At 33.5% G+C, this 21930-nt stretch overlaps 1 protein-coding gene and 1 long non-coding RNA gene across 2 annotated transcripts; one reads left to right on the top strand and one right to left on the bottom strand.

Moving 5' to 3' along the window:
* Positions 1–5183: 5183 nt before the first annotated feature.
* LOC117691857 (uncharacterized) lies at positions 5184–7634 on the bottom strand. Its single transcript, XR_010709483.1, has 2 exons — positions 7403–7634; positions 5184–6378 (listed from the first exon to the last, which is right to left on the bottom strand). It is a non-coding gene; the product is annotated as an uncharacterized lncRNA (long non-coding RNA).
* A 3101-nt stretch (positions 7635–10735) lies between these two features.
* On the top strand, positions 10736–21841 carry LOC117691872 (baculoviral IAP repeat-containing protein 7). Its single transcript, XM_066071979.1, has 9 exons — positions 10736–10885; positions 15262–16823; positions 17280–17492; positions 17934–18287; positions 18780–18962; positions 19505–19630; positions 19938–20153; positions 20533–20574; positions 21342–21841. The coding sequence occupies exons 2-9, from the start codon at positions 16196–16198 to the stop codon at positions 21527–21529; spliced, it is 1950 nt and encodes a 649-aa protein (XP_065928051.1). The 5' UTR covers positions 10736–10885; positions 15262–16195; the 3' UTR covers positions 21530–21841.
* Positions 21842–21930: the final 89 nt, after the last annotated feature.

The raw sequence follows: 21930 nt of genomic DNA, 5'->3' as shown, positions 1-21930 counted from the left end.
AGATTTGCTACGTGTCAAATCAAGACATGTCAAATCAAGAGAAATGTAATATGAAAATCGTATGATAATTTTTGACTTCGAATATTAAAGGATAAGGTGAAGAACGGACCACAGTAAATCAAGTATAAAGATGAAGAAGTATATAGCGCACTTAATATGTGACTTCGCTTCCATTATACCGCTTTTGCAAATATCAAGCATTTTCAATGTTATACAATATTTAGTTCAGATACAATGTATATTAAAACGCAAATTTCAAAAATACTATGTTAAAATAATTTTAATTGACTCGCACAGAATTATCAAAATCGTCAGATTTTGTTTGGTATATCCAGAAAATAGATAGTATGCAATAAAAAATGGATAACTGACTATTTGAACCACTTTAAACCAAAGATATCATGCGACTAACATTATGTTCTACGAATATTGTAATACATTTTTACGTTGAAATAAATTTAGTGAAACGTGGTCTTTGTTATGAAAATTAGAACAAATATTTCAATTAGTGACTATTCTATTACAATCATGTATAAAGGCACATATATTATTTGAAAAGGCATCATTGAAATTGTCATGAGCTTAGTGGTGACACGTAGGTCTTTTGATTTTGCATTTGCAGGAATGATTCCACAAAGTAATATAACTTTTTTCACTTCAAGCATGATACAAAAAGAAAGTTTAATTTTGCATGTATCAAATCTGCTGTAATTTATTTCAAGTTATCTCGTTTAAGTCTCTGTATAAGCACATCCAATATAAATAGATCACTTTACTAACACCATTCTCCATTTATATTTACATTCATTCATCTTTGCTGGAAGTTATTACGGTTCAGAATATTAACTGATTTATACAACGATTTCTTGATATTCATTTCTCGATGCATGTTCCCCACATTCATGACAAATTAGTGGTTTTTAAGGGACATGGTCACAATTTTGGTCAAAAATTATTTTTTACGATTTTATATTTACAAAACTCCAGAAAGGCACTTTTAATATGCAACCGAAATGTGAGTGTCAATTGTTGAGTTTTAAGCGAGTTACAGAGCTTGAAATTCTTTGCTATGTAAACATACCCTTTGTTTACATTTTGAACATTGAAGTAAAATTTCTGTTTTAAACCTAAAACAAATGTGTTAAGCGTTCGGAACTGCTTAAAATAAATTTAAAAAATAGACAAATAAGTTGGAAAAAGACTTTTACTGGTATATTGAACCTATGGAAACAAAAAATAAGGCACGAGCCTTTATTACATGACAAAGAATTGTGAGCCCTGTATCTTGCTTATTACTGTACGAATGACTCTCAAATTTTATTTGATCATTAGAAATGCATTTTTAAAGCATTGTAAATAATAAAAAAATAATAATAGAATTTGACCAAAATCGTGACCATGTCCCTTTAAACACCATTATAAAATTAGAACCTCGGTTTTGAAAATCACATTGCGACAGGTACCTGTACATGAGCTCTAGCTATTTTAGGTACTTTCGTTCGAAAATGGGGATAACCGAAATAATAGGAAAAGGTGCTAAAATGACCTTTTCGGAATTCGTGTTTTGTCTTGTTCAATCTGCTCAATATACATTATTTTTTTCTACTACACTATATAAAAAAAATAATTAGCCATTTTTACTGATATTTTTAAACATTGTTAAAAGAAGGAAACCACAAGAAATAGAATAAGAGGAGCGATGACAGCTTGGGAAATTACTTATAAGATTATATACACATTGTCTTAAATCTAATGTTCGTTGTGTGTATTCGTATAGAAAGATTTGGTGTGTATGTAGTAGAAAAAAGCTGTACAGTCATACTTTTTGATATATAGAACTACATTTCCTTTTTTGTTAATAATCATGTATTCGGAAAAAAGTTTAAATAAGAAATATTTTTTTATGATTTAGAAAATTGGTTTTATTTTTAGATAATTTATACGTGATTTGTATTATTAAATGAAATGCATGCATGTAATAATTTAGGTTGATGAATAAAATACGATCATGCACAAATAATTTCCATAACCATATGAATATTTTCAAATTGCTATTAAATCAGGGGAGTAAGTGCAAGGAAGGAGCAACAAAAGAGAGGGGAGTCACAGTGTATGATCACAATTATACCGTATATCCTGTAATTTTTGCGATTCTCTTATTTTCGCTTTTTTCGAGATGTATTTTGAATCGCAAATAATTGAATACGCAGAAATTATGTTCTGTGTTATTTTCAATAAGAAACTTTTTAAATCGCAAAAAATTATCGGCGCCAATCAAAAATGCTACAATTTTCCCCATTCCCCATTAAAGAAAAGGCCTTAAAGTTCTAAACAATGACTTGCGTATACTTACTTGCGTAAGTCTCTATATTCCAAGTATTGAACATATTTAAAGGTTAAAAATCGATGATACGTTAAATATATATTGTTCTGAATATATTTTTTTAAATATTAATATTTATTATAATGTCATATTTTTAGTACTTTATTTCTACGTGTATAGGCATTTTACACGCCTAATCAACTCATCTTCTCTGTGCACAGAAGAGAAAAAGGGAAGATTTGCTACGTGTCAAATCAAGACATGTCCAAAAAAAATTCAAGAATCAAATTTTCCCCATTTTCGCAAATTTTGTGACACGCGAAAAAACAGGATATTTGGTATTTAGATACAGGTGGAGGTTTTGGTTATCTTAACCAACTATGCTCCTAAAAAAATAAATTTATAAAATGAGACTGATACATATAATTAGAAGATCAGATCAAAATGCTGCCAACCAATTGTAAAGACTATCAGTGGTTAAGATTTGATAAGAATCATTTCCATCCACAGTCACTATTATTTAATAATAATTAAACGTAAATTTTGTTACAAAAGTTTGAATACATGTATACATGTGTGTACAAAGCTATTAATACTTATGTATTTATTTCATGGCTCCAATGACTTTCACACTGGCGGCTAAGCTTGAATTATACAAAAAAGGGATTGAAATATTATTTCAAACACTACGGGAAATAATGCAAATATATTGCGTGAAACGGTTATAGACACAAAATATAATAGTTAGACATTTGAAACAAGTTTATATTAATTTTGTTAATTTCTTTTTCCATGGTATCCTTTGAAAATTGTCATTTAAAACAGGTTGATATTTTTTACGTTACGTGAAAATATATGTTATGAACCTTTATTTGTGCGAAAACATTATGCATATTTTTTACGGGAACTGTACCAGTTATCGCCTAAAATTTATGTTTCCATTTCCGATGTCTTTATTTTTGAATAAAACTTGAAATTCTTTAAATGGTGAGCTCCTTGTTTATCAATTTGTAAGGTTATATCATTATTTAGAATCCAAATAATCTTGTTTTGTGCTTTTTTGCACTCCCAGAATAGGCCGAGTTTTTTTTTTACGATTCGCTGTACAAGTTATCGGCTTTGTGATAATGACGTAGTAAAATCTCTATGTATGTTGATCTTATACTCTGCAAAATGTCGTTTGAATTATGACCCTTAGGAGGACGCACTACCTTACCCTTTCACTATCTGAAAACACTCATATTACATGCAAAATTACCAGAAATAATACATAGTACCACCCTAACATCCTCCGAAAACATAATATCTGTAGAACCCTCCTCCCTCTTAAGATATCTGAATCCACGCAAGAACATCACTGTGTTTAACAAATACTCTTCATTTTCATTCGGAACTTATATGGTAAAATGGCCCCCTAAAATGAACATCATCATTTACTGAAATCTTTGTTTTCTTTGTACAGATATATATATGTGATGTTTATACATAATGTTCATTTTGATTCAAGTGCCCACAATTTATAAATATGACATCGTAAAAACAACCTTTTGCCGCCATTTTTGGCATAAAACAACTTGTTTTCAAGCAGCTTTTCTTTCAGAAAACATAGAGCGCATGCTTGAACAAACAAAATATTTTTAATCAGAAACGTATCTAGCCAAGACTAATAAGCGACAAAAAAAATGTCCTTGTTCAAGCATGCGCTCTATATTTCTCACTTTAAAAAATTATTTAACTCATATCATATACAGTTCCTTAATAACATTTTTTAAGATTACAAACATATTTCTAATGAAACAGCTAGTCAAATATTATTTAAAGACGGGAATACATCAAAGCGAGATATATATTGCATGCTAGTAAATCTCTTATACGCACTGACCGTGGCTATAAAAAAAATTGTTGCTAATGGTATTCAGACTCTAGAAACTCCAAAGACTTTTGGAACAAAAAACAAAGCAAAAAAAAAAATCACAGCATACCCATAAGGGTATTAATCAACAATGATTATAAATATTCTAACAAAAAAAGGAGGGTTTGGAATACTGTAAATTCCTAATTAAACGCGAGGAATTTATATCCGCGTAAAATCGCGAGAAATACCCATCGCGGATTTTAAAACCTCGCCATTTTTTTCTGAGAGTTTGTAACGATAAGAAATATGGACAAATGTTCCGCGTTCGCGATTTTATATTCTCGTGATTTGATACAAAACAGCGGGATCGCGAAATTAAGTACTCGCGTAATATAAGGAATTTACAGTAATGGTTAGCGAATTTTAAGAATTTATATAACAGAGAAACAAGCAATGAATGTTAAAAACCCATCAACACAATTCAAAGGCCGATAAATGTATTAAAGAAAGTCATATGGAAGAAGGATATTATGATTAGTGTAATGAGGACACAAATAATTAAACATTATATCAGGACATATGTATATGATAAAGTGTTGTGCGCAAAATTTTAATCTTCACATGGATTGCATTTTTTGATCTTCAAAACAATTTAGACATATATCGATATATATATGGTATTATATAGACTGTTAAGCAACAGACAACATACTAGTAGATAGTAAATGGTATACCTCCATTAAAAAATACTTACCAGAGCTAGGAACCAAGTGTTTCAGTTTATGTTAAAAGGAGAGCATTTTGCTCCTACCTTATCTTTGATTCTAAATTTTATTAATTCTAAAGATAAAAAAGCTCTATCAGATTTACAATGTATGTAAAACAAATGCATATTACATAAAATTTGCAGACAATGGAGAGTACTTATAAATGCAAAAAAAAAATAAAAACTTATGCATTTTTGGTAAAATACGTCATTAACAAATTCTTCATTTGCTATTGCCAAAATATTATCTATAAACTTTTAAGATGCATACGTTCGGGATATTTTCTTATACCATTTTAAATGCTCTTGAATGTATTCACAGTTCATCAGTGCATTCACACATGAATTGTTTAGATTAAATATTGAATCTTTTTCAGCTTTCCTGTTGTCCATTCGGTTAAAACGAGGTTGTCTCTGGAGTCCAAACATAAACCTTGGGGATGGTCTAATAGACAGTTGTCAATATAGCGGATGAAGTGTCCGTTCTGATCCAGGATGTGGATACGGTGGTTGTTACAGTCGGCTATCAGGATTCGACCATCACTGTCCGTAGTGATGCCACGAGGATAAAACATTTCCTTAGTTGCAGAGGGATGACCAGTGTAGGTAAAGCGGACTCTCCCAGCCTGGTTGACCACAACTACAGCTCTAGCATCAAAATCAGACACACAAATATCTAGATTCCTGTTTTCATTTATATACTTATTGCAACCATGAGGTGAAAAGAGAGGCTTTTTGTTGTCGCCATATTGAATATTTTGTTTCTCTACTGAACCAGAGTAACGCGAAACTTTTGATTGTTTACCATTGCTGTTCATTAAAATAAGGAAGTCACCAGATGAGGTGCTACAGACGCCGAAAGGTTTCCACCCCCGTAGTCTGATCACTGTCTGTATCTGTGTATTCTTCACTATGTTCACGGTTTTATCATCGTAATCAGTATAAAGAAGGTCTCCAATCCTTGTCACCAATATATCAATTGGCTCACCCCCTGACTTGGTTTGAACTACCTTCACAAGTTGATCCTGCAGGTTATAAAGCCTCATGCTGCTGCCGCTGCACGTCCATATTTCTTCATCATTCAGACAAGCCACACTGCGTAATGCTATTTTTTCAGTGTTGATTTCATTGATGATCCGTGGTTCATCAATGAGTGATCTATCCGGGTAAGATGACATAGCACCTTTAGATTCCATTGTGTACATATGCTGTTTATGTTTTGAGAGATAGAGCTGACAAAAATACCAAAATGCCCCAAATTTGTTTTCTGTAGATCTTCAAAGCGAGTGAAATTGTACGCCCAGTGAGGAATCTGATGAAAGTAACATTCTTGGATATGTAGACAGATGAAAGGCTGGCAGTAATGGAGTCCAGTAATTTATTTCAATTATTACCAATGCATTCATGGAAGAAAACTCTTCCTTTTTCTTTTAACTAAAATAAAAGACAGGTTGTTATCAAACATGTCATTTTACCTAAATGCACACTGCAAGTACGTTAACAGCAATGAATTCAAATGGATGCCTCCACCAACCACAAGACACACTAACTCTTGATATAACTTGTGTCTCATCCATTTTGTAGATTAAAAATCTATTTATAAAACACTCTGGCAAATTTAATTCTATTAATTCTTAAAACAAATTTTATTAAGTCAATAAGTATTATTTACTTTATTTCTGGTAATAAAGAGAACAAAAAAAACCAATGATCGTTGATTATTTTCAGTACGTATGTAGATGTCATTTGTCACTAATTCGTATCGTTTTCAATTGACAAGATTACACAATAACCTTGATTTTTTAAATAAGACGCGGGCTTTGGCTATCTGCCAACTTTAAATCAATATACTCTTGCACAACCTTTATCGATGTACAGATTATCTTTGTGATATGAATTATTCAACCTTAAAATGATGATATCTATTTTGATGAGATAAAATACTTGACAGAACAAACTTCATATCACCTTCACCATACAAAAATATCATTTATCTTAATAAAACTAACCAATATTTAGAAAAACTGATTTAAACAAAAACGAAAAACCTTGTTAATTTTCACACAGAATATGATAGTTTGCATATATTTCTGTATATTACTTCTATATGCATCCAACACCCTAACCTTGATGAGTAAAGGGTACAATATTTGAGACCGTCGACATATCGGTATTATTGGTAAGCTTAAGGCGACGATGTGTAAAATGTGTAAGAGAAACAGAAACAGATATTTGTTATGAACCTGAGTCTTCAGGCATATAAATCGATCATTTTCCAAACAAGCTTAAGGGTCAATCAACTAGAATGATTGGTTTAAAAAATGGTTTAAAAATTGGTTATGAAAGAAAAGTGTATTGTCTTAACTTTATAAATAAGGTTACCAGTAGCTTTTTTAAAATAATTTTCACGCCCCTGAAATAGCATTAAAGTTAAATCCACAAGTACATTGGCACTTACCTGTCTCTTGTTGAATCCGGAGAAAGCATGTACTGCGTTTGATTTTTAACAGGGCGTATCTAAAATCAAAGTCCTGTTTGTAAGCAGGCAAATCATCAATGACAATATTAATAGATCAGTATACAAAACCTGATTGGAAGAAAGATTAACCGTTAAAGAGTGTAGTCTTATGATTATGTATGAATAGCAATTATTTACATTATCTATTTTTTTTAAAATATTAAACCGCCAATTAACTGACCTGAAAATAGTTCTTTTATCTCTATTTTTTAAATTCCAAGTCAATGTTTAAATAGCCAAATTTCGTCATACACGTTAAGTTTTAAAGTACATTGCATGTAATACTACAATATAATCCGTTTGGTCTGGTTCCAAAACTCATGCGCATGCTTTTAAAGAACACCCAAAACTCAATCATACGTTTCAGTATTTTCCAACATTCAATCTCCCTTATCATATTAGCAATAACTCATTCATATGTTAACCCCACATTTAACGTTTTACAAAATAATCTAATGAATATGTTAAAGTTTGCTTTACGTTACGATTGCTGCCGTTTCGTTTCATTGAGTGTTTTGTTTAATCCTGTAACTTTAACATATCTCTGAATTGTATCCGTTTACAAAAGCAAAGTGTATACAGGGCTAGTTCAACAATGTAAGCTGTATATCAAAATGATTTATATATATATTCAAGAGTAGAAATGCCGAACAGCCGCAACACTTACTTAAGGTACTTCACTACACCTAGACTTATACTTTTTAAGACACTACGGCACACGATGGCGATTTAAATGTTTTGTTGAAATGTTTTTATCGTTCGACTGGGTTGTATATCGTCATAGCTCAGTGGTTAAAGTATTGGGTTTCTAAAAAGCAGATCGGGAGTTCGAATCCGCCTGCAGATTTTGTTAATGTTTACTGAATTCAATTTTTGAAAATGTTATTTTTTTTCAAAATTGCACATTGTTTACCTATTTGACTTAACACTTCTTATCAATTATGATATCTATCATAATCAAGTAATTTTCTGCTGATTTGAAAAAAAATTTCAAGGTGTAGTGAGCCTCCTTAACATCAAATGGTTACCTTCCGTTGACTCGTTTATGCTCACGATCATTCAAAAGGATTTTAACTTAATATAAGAAAAATATGATCGCTAGTCCATAAAGAGAATTAAGATAAAAAGTTCCAGAAAATAACCAAGTAAGTTTAAGGAAATCAACATGCGCGGAACCAGTAAATTTGTCCACGGAGGGGGGGGGGGGGTTCAGACGGTTATTTGTGTTTGCCAGTGGGTCAGAGGCATATTTTTGGTAATTGTATAACGTAATTTGAAATTTTGCAGAGAGGGGGGAATCTTGACCTTCTAACCCCTCCTCCCTCTAAATTCGCGCATTAGTAAAGTTAACATGTAAATGTGTCAGTAAGTCTACCCACTCAGAACAATTGTTTTTAGTCAAGACATCTTGGCAGTGTTAAGTATGGTGTTATGAAGAGATTTGTCCTCAAGGTCTACTTACCATTTGTTTTAATAAATAGCGTCTTCATTCACACCTCAGCATCCCGTTAACATCCCACCACACCCCGCTTGGTCTATAGATTAACCATTTATTCTATTTGACAAATAAAAATGATTCAATCTATTCATTATTGATATACATTTATTTGACATCTAAAAATGTCGATGACGGTTTTCAAGTTTAAACACATTATACCATACCATACCATACCATATTATATATCATACTATCAATGCATGATATTTTCCTTAACTTTAAACGTTTAGATTCTTATGTATTGGCAGCTTTTGTTTATAAAGTACACAAAACTATCATGACATAAATGCTTACTTAAGGACACTCGAGACGTTCCTCAATTTTATATGATTTTTCTTGATATTTTATTCCTTATTAATTTGCATTAACATTTAATTCCCAAAAATTCAGGGTACCTTACCAGGCTCTTTTCGGAGCTAGATATTTCGATTTTTCCTTAAAATAGCATGCAAAATGCATTGGAATGCTTATAAATAAAGCAATACTATACATTTTCAGTTGAACACTTTATATCTAAATAAAAAAAGAATCATATAAAATAAAAATATAATTATAAAATTACTAAGTGGAAATCTTCACATTGTGGAAGATTCACATCCCGACAATTAACGTTCGTCAAACTCAAGCTTCGTACGTCCCTTGTGCGTCACGCCCTGCTTCATTAATGTATTTCGGTCCCAGTCCAACAACCCACAAGTACGTTTAGCCTTCAACTTACCCTTCATGATCATGCTCCGCGGCCTACAGTTAAAGCCCCTCCTGCACTGAAACAGAATAACCTATTTAAAACCTATAGATTTATTCACTATTGAAACGAAAATAACAAAATACCCTTCCCGGTAATATACCATAAAACCGATAAAAAAAAATACCGACTTGAGAAAAAAATTGCCCAATCAAACTTAATGTATTTCTGGCTACCAGTGGTGGCCACCCACATATTTAATGAGTCATTCTGGGGCAATCAAAATACAAACATGTAGTACATGTATTTTTAATGTCAATTGATATGGATACAAACATATAGATACAAACTTCTATACTACAAAGGCCACTGTGATAAATCTATGGGTTTTCCCCAAAAGATGACGATAAAGAGAGACAACATTTGTAAAAGTGTGGATTGTGAACACAACTACAATTTCCACAGAATTACCCATGTAGGAAACTCACGACCAGTTGTGCAAGTAAGCGATAAGTATTAGTACATGTATGGGATACTGGCTTTGGATTTTCGACAACAATAATTATCATACATGTATAAGCCACTTTCAAACGGCGCCACCGTCTAACAGTACTTTCAGTACTTTGATTGAAAGTGGGGGGAGGGGCAGACTCATCCAAAAAATCTTGACAAGCCAAAAAAAAAACACACACACACACCAAAAAACTTATAGGGTATTAGGTAAGACTAAAAATAAAAGTCAACTCATCTAAGTTTTATGACACCAGTGTCTGTTATGGTATCAAAAACGACATGCATGTACTAATTCAATAATAAGTTATTTGAAACATCATATCTGTATATACAGGAAACATTTTAAAGCACTTTCTTCAGTTTTAAAAATGCACCCAACAGTTAATTTATTGTTGATCAGAAAAAAAAAACTTTCTAAAATTTCTTTTTCTGATATGTGCTTTATAAATTAATTAAGATATCATTCATTTTATATCTTTAAATGACTTTGTTATAACTGGGACCACGAGATAAGTTGTTTTTGTACGCGCGTTATCTTTTTGTATGTATACGAATGTACGTCGTGTAAGTGAAATAGTCTGTGCTCGGTTTGACTGGACACCGCTAAATTACCTATGATCCCAGCGATTGGGCTGCTTCAGCTTGGTAGAGAAATTTACTTAAAGAAGACATTCAACCAGAAATCTTTGTTTGATTCTTAACGATGTCGATAATGTTTTTATGAAAGGTAAGAATGTGAAAAGTTGTCTTTCGAATGCGAGGTGCAGATAGGTTTATGTTACACCGCGCCGTTTTCCTCTCTTTCGTTTGGGCTCTTTTTCCTATATGCGGCCAAGGGGATTCCCAGATTTTTACCAAGGTCTATTCATAAAGTAAAATGTCCTTCTTAGTGAATGACTGCTTATGCTCCCATGTTTGGATGCTAGTTAAGGGTGGGGAATATTTGGAATGTTGCCATTCATAATGCCCAAGAATGCGAGGTGCGCAACGGGGTTTATGTTAATAAGCTTGGGCCTATGGGAAGTTGGTACTGCAGTAAAATTTTGGCGCGCGGATCACATGTGCGTGTTTCTGTGGGAAAAGTTCACCCTGTAGTATATTGTATTATAGCAACACAGGGTATCCACGTACAATGTCTTTGGGATACCCCCTTCCAATCAGTAAATTTCAGATTAAACAGGGAAAATACTATAGTCTGTCCCAAGATAAATCGTGGGATTTTTTCATACTTAGTCTATTGAATGCAACAATATTGTCTGAACCAAGAGGTATTTATAAATATCGAATAATTTAAGAAAATATGCCACAAAAAATATCTTGGGACAGACTGTACCATTCTCTTCTAAGATAATTTATCTACTGTACAAAACTGTATGTAACATGTTTACCTTAAGTTTATTTTCTTCTATATGCACTAACAAACACCATCCTAACTTAAAGTAACAATGCTTGTCAACTGGAAAAGTCATTTCACTCTACGAACATCTATACCTCGCACAATGTGAAAAAGCCAACAAAACATTCAGAATAGAACACAATGTCATGTAGAACTTTTGGGTATTTGTATAATTTTATTGACCTAAAGGAGATGCGTGGCAATCAACTTCCATTAAGGTAAGGTTTGCGGTTACAGGGAGATAACTCACACATTTTCATTGTGACGTAACACCAACTACCCTTTATTTAGTTATGACGTCAAAATTTATATGACGTCATAGTTGATTTCAGTTTTTTTTTATTTCGCGGGTTTTTTTAGTGTCAATAAAAAAATAAGAGGACACATGCATTTTATCAATTTCCACAAAAAAGAAATCCGCATTATATGGTTTTGAATAGCGTTTTAGAAACATCAGATAACACATATTCTAAGATACGTTTTTCCTGAAATCGGTGGACTTGGAAAGGTTTCAAATAAGATGTTTTCGTTTACATAACAGTTGTCCAAAATTAAGACTTTTGTTGCATTTTAGTCTATTTTTAGATAGTTCATCAGAAGTTAATAAAAGTGAATCATGATATTAATAGTGATATTATTTTCGAACATTTTAAGCATAAATAACCCCCATAAAAGTCACATATAAAATGTACATATTTTCACGAAAATGTTTACATTTCATCAAAATGAAAATTGGAAATCATGAACTTTGACCTTATGTAGTTATAAAACGGGACGGGCAAAATTCATTTGAATTTCATGAGAAAAAAGACTTTAGTATGGAATGCCATAGCTGCCTTAAGGTCAATTTCATATTATATGAATTGGTATATTTTTTATATGCAATAGTAATATCATTATATGCAGTGCTAACATCATTATATGCAGTGCTGACATCATTATATACTATTATTTCACCATTATATTCAGGGGTAAAATCTTTATATGAAGTGGTAACATTATTACGTTATGTCGTAAGATCATTATGTGCAGTAGTTTATTCATTATATGCTATGAATAAATCTTTATATGATATGATAAACTCATTTCATACAGAGCTAAACTCATAATGAACTCTTGTTCAATCGTTATGTTATATGGTACACTCTTCATGTGCAGTTGCAAAATCCTTTTATGCTGTGCAACTTCTTGACATTAGGTGATAAGTTCATTATATGCAGTTCTAACATCATGTAATGGTGTATTAAAACCATTATGTATGGTGGTAAAACCTTTATATATTGTGGTGAAAGCTTTACATGCAATTGTAAATCCTTTATATGATGTGACAATTTTATAATATGCCGTTGTTGAGTCATTATATTATGAGGTCAGTTCTTTACATGATGTGATCATTTCATTATATGGAGTGGTAACTTCTTTATATGCAGTCGTAACTCTTTATGATGAGGTTGTAAACTGGTTCTCGCTGAACAGTTTTAATGGGGAAGAGGTCCAGTTTTATTTTTAAAAAGATGCCGCGTTCGTTGTGACGATGCACATTTCCTGGTCAACTTGTCGTTTATTTTGAAGAGAGAGAGAGAGAGAGAGAGAGAGATATTCTCTGTTCTTGATACATCGATGTGTGATAAATCGAATGAACTTTTAGTAGAGTACGCGTTTAATTTTAAAAGTAAAATAAATTTCAAAAAATGATTGTACTTTGTAGAAATAGTATACCCCCTCTGCTTCTAGATCCGCGTATACAGTTAGGAAGATCACTTTATGTATCTTGATATTGGAACATAGAACAATTTGATTTCTACTTGCTATCGTGTTTTAAATATGTATGTAATTTTTTGGAGCTTTTTGAATTAATAAATCTAATTCTGTCTCTTCAAAAACGTTTAAATTGAGGAGTTACTTTGCTCTTGATTGTTATTTAAAATAATTTTAATAGCATCCATATAAACCATGGTGCTTGGAACAAACTTATCCGTATTTTGCTGATTCATACATTATTGCACGGCTTGCTTTTAACGATGTCGAACAATATGTATATATATTTTGAAAACGACATATTTTACAAAAAAAAGATACATTAACTTTATCGATTAATGCGTTACTTCCTCGTTCAGCAGCAAATGTTTAAGCTGCAGATCTGCAGCTACAAATGTTTATAATGTGAACAAAGTCGGTAACGTTGAAAAAATCAGCACACATGTAAAATATTACAATGACAAGCGTTTTGAAACTTATTTATCCCGACATCATTTATTTTCAAAACCATCGGAATAGGGGTATTACCTTTTCAAAATTAATTTAAAAAATACCAAGCAGTTAGTGATTATTCGGACATCCTGCATAACCACTCGGCTATACTAGACACGATAAAGTTTGCTAAGATTTAAAACACCGTTTTTTAACTTCGGAGTTTTTTTTTTCGAAGTTTAATCTTTAAAAATATGCCTCTTTGAAACAAAAATCGGATATGCCATGAAACACATTTTTCAGTGAAACAATTTTACAATTTGTTTAATGTTTTAATTTGTTTAATGCATGGGGGTCTTGAACGGGGGTGGGTCGTGGGGAGGACCCCGCCCCAGAAAAATTAAAATTTCTTAAAATTTCCATGAAATTACTTAAAATTAGCCCCGGACCCACCTCCTCCCACACCTCTCTCTCTCTCTCTCTCTCTCTCTCTCTCTCTCTCTCTCTCTCTCTTCGAAACAAACGACAAGTTGACCAGGAAATGTGCATCGTCACAAAGAGCGCGGCATCTTTTTAAAAATAAAACTGGACATCTTCCCCATTAAAACTTTTCAGCGAGAACCAGTTTACAACCTCATCATAAAGAGTTACGACTGCATAAAAAGAAGTTACCACTCCATATAATGAAATGATCACATCATGTAAAGAACTGACCTCATAATACAATGACTCAACAGGCATATTATAAAATTGTCACATCATATAAAGGATTTACAATTGCATGTAAAGCTTTCACCACAATACATAAAGGTTTTACCACCATACATAATGGTTTTAATACACCATAACATGATGTTAGTACTGCATATAATGAACTTATCACCTAATGTCAAGAAGTTGCACTGCATAAAAGGATTTTGCAATTGCACATGAAGAGTGTACCATATAACCTAACGATTGAACAAGAGTTCATTATGAGATTAGCTCTGTATGAAATGAGTTTATCATATCATATAAAGATTTATTCATAGCATATAATGAATAAACTACTGCACATAATAATCTTACGACATAACGTAATAATGTTACCACTTCATATAAAGATTTTACCCCTGAATATAATGGTGATATAATAGTATATAATGATGTTAGCACTGCATATAATGATGTTACCACTGCATGTAATGATGTTACCACTGCATATAATGATGTTACCACTGCATATAATGATATTACTATTGCATATAAATAAGATACCAGTTCATATAATATGAAATTGATCTTAAGGCAGCTATGGCGTTCCATACTTTAGTATAGTGAACAAAATGGTATGTAACTTGGTACAACCTCTAAAAAAAATGCAAGCCACAAACCTTACCTTAAAGGTAGGGGATTTTGATCCTGATTTAAAAAAAAAATAAGGATATAGGTCTTACAAAAAGGGTAGGTGAGGAAACTCATACGATACCACACATCCTTATGATTTTTTTAATTCACTCTTTTTTAATCCATTTCAGGAAATCTAAATATGACCCCCGCCTGTAGTCAAGGGAACAAACTAACACATCATGACCATTCCTTGGAAGGACCAATCATCGCTTAGCAACCAGTGTTTACACCCGACAAATCCGGAACCAGATCTAAAAGATCAGGAACCTGAATCAGTCCCGGAGAAAGGGAGACCGGAGTATTCTGATATCCATCCCTCTGGGAAAGTAGATCCCTCCGAGTCGTCAGAGATCTATTTGCCTCCCCTGAGAAATACTGAGTCTTCCCTGTGTTTTGATCGCTCTTGTTTTGTGGAATCTCTTCATGAATATACATTTCTAGTAATAGAAAAGCTGGTAACAAGTTTTGAGACATTGTTGCATAGTCAAATCTTTTCTTTGAGCATACCTTCTTACCCTGACGATCCCAAATCTACACTGCCTGAAGTATTTTGTGACGACCCTTGTTGGATTAATTTTGTTCTTGGACATTCTCCTTACAGAATACGGTCTTTAACTGGCCGAGGACTCGCAAGATTCACTTTTAGGCTCTCCCTTGTTTTTTTGCTTTTGTTGGTTGTGGATACAGAAAACTCTCTTAATAGTTCCAATGAACTACAGAACAATCAAACTATAAAACTGTTTTCAGCGTCAGCAAATTTCCATGACCCAGCATACTTTATCCAATCAGTTCTTTTAAAGGGGTATAAAAGTGAAGTCTGGGCGAATCCAAAGCAGAAATTTAAGACAGTCGGAAAGCATAGGTGTTACTGCATGAGGAATTCTTTTTTTGTGAGTCATCACGATCCAAGCAAAAGTGATCTTGACTACTCCGAGTGTTTCGGAAGCATCCATTAAGAACAAAATAAATATTAACAATAATTTTAAAATATTAGGTAATATTTGTATTTTGTTTTATTCTAATGAAAAAATATGACTGGTGTTTCATTATATTCTATGTACTATGGATGAGGAATTGATTTATACCTTGGAGAATTTTTCAATCTCAGACTCAGATTTGAATATCAGAAAACTGTGCAATAGTGAGCTTAATAGGCTATATACCTACAAGGACTGGAACGGGACAGTATTTGCGATTCGATTGGCTGAGGAAGGATTCTTCTACACTGGCATCGAAGATAAAGTTCGCTGTTATTTCTGTCACTCAGAGAAAGAAAACTGGTCCCCGGGTGAAGAGGTTAAATCGGTTCACAAAAAGCTAAATGCTAATTGCCCTTTAATCGTCAACCAAAGTGAAACAAACAATATTCCAATTTATAGTCATTTGTTGGAGGAACCACTTCTGCCGGCTCTTCAAAGAATCAGTCACTTGTTAGTCAGGCCACACGTTGAGCAGGATAGAGATCTCACGAGATTCGCTGAGCAAGATAATACCCCTGTGATCTCGGGAAGAAGAAGGAGCATGAGCCACACTTCAGACTCCACGTCGGGATCCAACAATTTCCCTGGTGGATCCAGGGATTCGTCTATAGGGTCAACTGGATCTCGGGATAGTGGGAGAGGCAGAAGTAACAGCCAGGAGGGAGGGTCACTGGAACAGCCACCACAAAGGTTTAGCATAGGATTATCAGGTTGGTGAAAAGGCTGATATTTTGTGTAAAAAGGGTCTTTTTTGCAGAGTACACAGAGCAAACATATTTAAAATGTGGACCAAAGTTTTTAAAAGATATTTCTACTTAAAAAGGAAACTGGGATAGCTTAACCATTACACATTGTATATTATACTCATTTTTAGTTGGAAAATGATTTTTTAAAAAAAATGATGCGAATGATATGAAAACCTTAATTATCAATTCATGTGTGTCATATTTAAATTAATATCTTCATATAGAGGTCAAAATTATGTTCATCATATAAATATAATTTGATTCTTTATACATTATACCTAAAATCAATGAACTATAAATGATGCTAAATGAAGTATGAATTGTCTATCTGTCAAATTTGACCAGTACGAAGGTTAAAAGTATAAATCAGTCAACATGACCTCCCTGTATGACTTATAATGACAGGTCTTTGATTGACAGGTCCTCAGCCTGCTGTTGCTAGCCTCCCTCGCTCCCAAAGTGGGGGAATCTCCTCCCCCCAAAACGAGACACCCCCCCTGGAGCCCGCCCAGCTGATGGGAAATCCAAGCTTCCTACGGTACGAGAAGAACCGCCTGGACACATTCAGGGAGTTCCCCCCCACGGCCAATGTGAGGCCCAATGATTTGGCCCGGTCTGGATTCATTTATACAGGTGTGTAGACGTTGAGTTTGTACATGGTTTATTTATGATGAGGAGGAAGAAATGAAGAATTATCCCTATAAATTTTTCCTGGGAGCATAAAACCTCATATACATGACGTATGTGTATCTCAAACAATTATACATTCATGCAATTAATAGTTTATGTTTCTGAAACATCATTTTTAATTTCGTTAGACAGAGGGTTTTATCAGTTTGCTGATATAATTTTATAAAGCCAAAAATACATTCTGCACCTTTATTAATTACAAGTGTACGTACTGTTAGTATGTACATACAGAACTGGTCATAACTGACTCTTCAGGGGTTCTGATTGATTGATGAGAACTTCTTATAGCGTGACAATGTTACAAACAAGAAGAGCCTGGGTGAACATGAAATCATTTATTTTTGAGTTCCATGTCAAGCTTGTTGTTTTTTGTGTTTTTTTTAGGCGTAGGTGACCGAGTACAGTGTGTATTTTGTCGCGGGATTCTGCGGGACTGGGACGTCGGTGAGAAACCTCACATCGAGCACAAAAACAAGTTCCCCAGGTGCCCCTTCATCCTGGGGGTCAATGTGGGAAACGTACGAATGACCCCGATCCAGCCCGCACACCGCATCAACGTGGGAGGAGGCTCCAACAACCAGAGTCTGGGTCACATGGAAGCTTTAGGTATCAACACAGACCGACCGAAGCACGCCAACTTTGCGGTGGAAAGTACCAGGTTGACCTCTTTCAATAACTGGCCGCAGTACAAACATCAGACACCACAACAGCTGGCCGCTGCTGGATTTTTCTACGCAGGTAACTGGGAATTCACTTTGGACATCTTTATTAGAATTATAAATAAAATTTTTTGGCAGTATCAGCAATATACCAATTCATTTATGGGATACATCTGTTTCAATTGAACTTTTAAATTTTTAAGTTAACTTTGTCCATAAAAAGGGCCAAGTTATAGTTAAGGAAGAGATAATAAAGTTGTTTTTGTGGAAGTAATCACACATATGTACATGTAGCATGGTATTGAGTAAAAGGACACAATATTTGTTTGAAACTGTTTGGTTGATAGATTTTGAGAAACATCTCCAGTATCAAATATCTTCACATTTACAGTACATACACACATATTAAGTAATTCATCAGTTTCTGTACAGAATATTTGATCAGAGATTTTCTGTGTAGATTTTGTTCACGTTTTGATAATAGTGTGAAGTATTTCCATTCTCTGCTGTATTTTTACCAGGTTTTGGTGAAAATTTGAAGTATTTCCATTCTGTACTGTATTTTTACCAGGTTTTGGTGACAATGTAAAGTGTTTCTACTGTGACGGGGGTCTTAGGAACTGGGAGCCTGGGGATGACCCCTGGTCAGAACATGCTCGCTGGTTCCCCCGCTGTTCTTTTGTCCGTACGGTGAAGGGGGACCAGTTTATACAAAGCACACAGGAAAGATTTAGTCACCTTAATAGCACTCCAGGTAAGATTATACAAAATGTGTATCTTGTTGAATGTTCATACATGACTTTGTAGGATTAAAGTAAGCATCTGAAAAATTCCAATTATCTGACATCATGTACATGTACACATACTGCAAACATCCTGTATTTGGCTGTTAACTTATTGAAGAATCTATGAAAAAAGGTGGTCTCTGCCAAATCAAGTTCATGGCTATTTATGAGGCATATAATTATATCCATGCATCTTTGTTAAATAGATACATGTAGAAAGGTGCTAAATCAAATCTACACTAACTAGCTGAATAAATAATTTTCCACGAATATTCAACAAGCTGATGATGATATGACAATGGTATGAACTGAGTTGATTTTTTTTTGGTGTCTTAAACTTTTACAATTTGGTACATGAAAAAAATGAATAACAAAGGTCAAAGATCATTTATTGAGACATTTATCAATGTTACCATACACAGAAACATTGAGTTGAACTAATAAATGAAAATATGGATGAAGCAATTCTTACCTTTTAATGAAAAAAAACTTGTTGACCTCTTTCTCTTAGAACATCAAGTTGAGGCTCGCGAGGTCCGCGCTCGAATGGAGCTGCCCATGGTTCGAGCTGTTCTGGAGACGGGGGTTAGTCGGAACAGCGTGATGCAGGTCATAGAGAGGAGACTGAGAGAAACAGGTAGGGGGAGTTTACTGGAACAGCAGTTAATTAAGAGAGAGAGAGAGAGATTGGTTACTGGAACATTATTTATTAAAATTTCTCTGTCAAGTACACTTTTTGAATACAGTTTTTGGAAAAAATAATTTAATTGTAGCTGATGTTCACTCTTTGTGATTCTCCGTTGTCCAACTGTTGCTATTCTTCAATCTTCACTGATCAGTTCTATGAAGTCAAATAGCCTTCTTGTTTCATGTACATGTTTATAGTCTGCTGAGACTATAAAGACAAATACCCCTCTGTCATTCTCTATGATGTGTGTTTTTAGGTGACGACTATCCGACTGCTGAGGCTCTACTGAATGCGGTCCTGACATTGGAGGAAAATCCAGGGGCCCTCAATGTGTCCTCCTCACATGACCTGGGAACCATGGATATCCCTCCAGATATCCCGCCGGAAATCCCTCCAGATATCCCTCTAGATATCTCTCCACCCCGCTCTGACCCATCACCTACCAGGACCAATCAACGTGCTCCTATCTCAGGTACGTAAATTAAGTTGTCATACACAGAAATACTTAAATCTAATTTCTTAGTTGATTGATTTGGTATGAATTAACAAATCATTTTATTCTAAGGCTTGTTTCTTTAAAAGTATTTTTTGAAGTATGCAACATTTAGTGACATACATGTATCAGAATGTGATGGATTTTTAAACTGTTTCTGGCTAAATAAATTGCAATAAGATAAATTTAAAAATTGATTATGTTCCCATGTAATTATAGTGTGTCAGATTGAGCTTATGCGGTCTTGCACATAAAATGCTGAATTGAGATTTCAACATATTTTAGTTTTAATTTTTTTTTATTTGATATTATGTGAGTTAGAAGTTTGATTCACTGATGGTTATTGTTGTCTTTACAGGAGGAACGTCATCTAACACTACAGTAGAACCGGGATCCAAAGGTAAACAAAAAAATTACTTTGAATTTGTAATTACATTTTAATTACATTGTAAAAACATTTGAATTACATTCTTCCATATCATCCACTCAGATGTACTTATCAAACAAAGCATATGTTCCCAACCAATCATTTTCAAAAAACCACCAATCATTCTTCAGTTATACAAGTTATGTATAAGGCTGTCTGAATTGAATTCTTCATTTAATGTAACCCATGCACGTAGGTTTAGGAGAAATTGAGTTTTAAAAAAAACATACAAACCCTGATTTTAATTTGATATTTTTCAGTTTGATATTTTACTAAAATACTGTAGTCTGTAGAAATTCCAAATGCTTAGAGCACATTATGGACTATAAATCAGATACTCAAGGGGATTATCAGAAGAGATCAATATAAAAGAGATAACCTATTTGTAGTGTGAATACTCACTCGATTTATATATATGTAAATGAAAAAGATCATTTGTTTGAAAATTGGTTTGTTTTAATTTTATCGCTCTCCGTCATAGGTTAGGTATTTTGAAGTGTTGTTATATGTAGAATTAATTTTAGGTGGCCTAACATAGGTAGAAACTAGATTCATTTCATAAATGTATGTGGATGTTCTATTATATAATCTGTTTGTGAATGTGTCAATCTGTGTGTCTAATGAACAGATTGATGAAAACTTTGCCTATTTATACATAAATATCAAATGTAACCTAGTCTATTTATAAATCAGATGTAACTGTCTATTTATAGATGTGATGTAACCTTGTCTATTTATAGATCTGGAGGAGGAGAACCGGCTGTTACGTGAGCAGAAGACGTGCAAGATCTGTCTAGATGCTGAGGTGGGGGTGGTGTTCCTGCCCTGTGGACACCTTTGCTGCTGTGTGATGTGTGCCCCCGCCGTCCGGCAGTGTCCAATCTGTAGGGCTGAGATCCGCGGCACCGTGAGAACATTTATCCCATAGGAAGTCCTGATGTAGATTGATTTTATACTGAGAAAATCATTTTTCTTGAATTTACTTTATGCAATTGCAGTGACTTTTATATGTTGAAAAAGAACTTTTATTATAATGTGTTTTCTGATTTAATCATTCTTTATGTATGCTGCGCACACTTTCAAAAATTGAAAAAGTATCCTGCCTTATTTTATTTGCCAAATTTCTATTAATTTAATTTTATCAATATTGTAAATGCAATGCCTTGTGTACATATGAAACAGGACTTGCTGGAATAAGTTTGATGATTATTTTCTTGATTAAACCACTCTTTGAAATGCTTTTATTTTTCCGTGTTTTTATCGTCTTGAACGACTCAAAAATTTTTAGAAAAACTTGACAAAAGCATCCTAGTCTTATAAAGACAGTAA

The sequence above is a fragment of the Magallana gigas genome, chromosome 9 (assembly GCF_963853765.1).
Source record: "Magallana gigas chromosome 9, xbMagGiga1.1, whole genome shotgun sequence".
In the NCBI taxonomy this organism is placed as follows: domain Eukaryota; kingdom Metazoa; phylum Mollusca; class Bivalvia; order Ostreida; family Ostreidae; genus Magallana; species Magallana gigas.
This window is presented reverse-complemented; position numbering and strand designations above follow the sequence as displayed.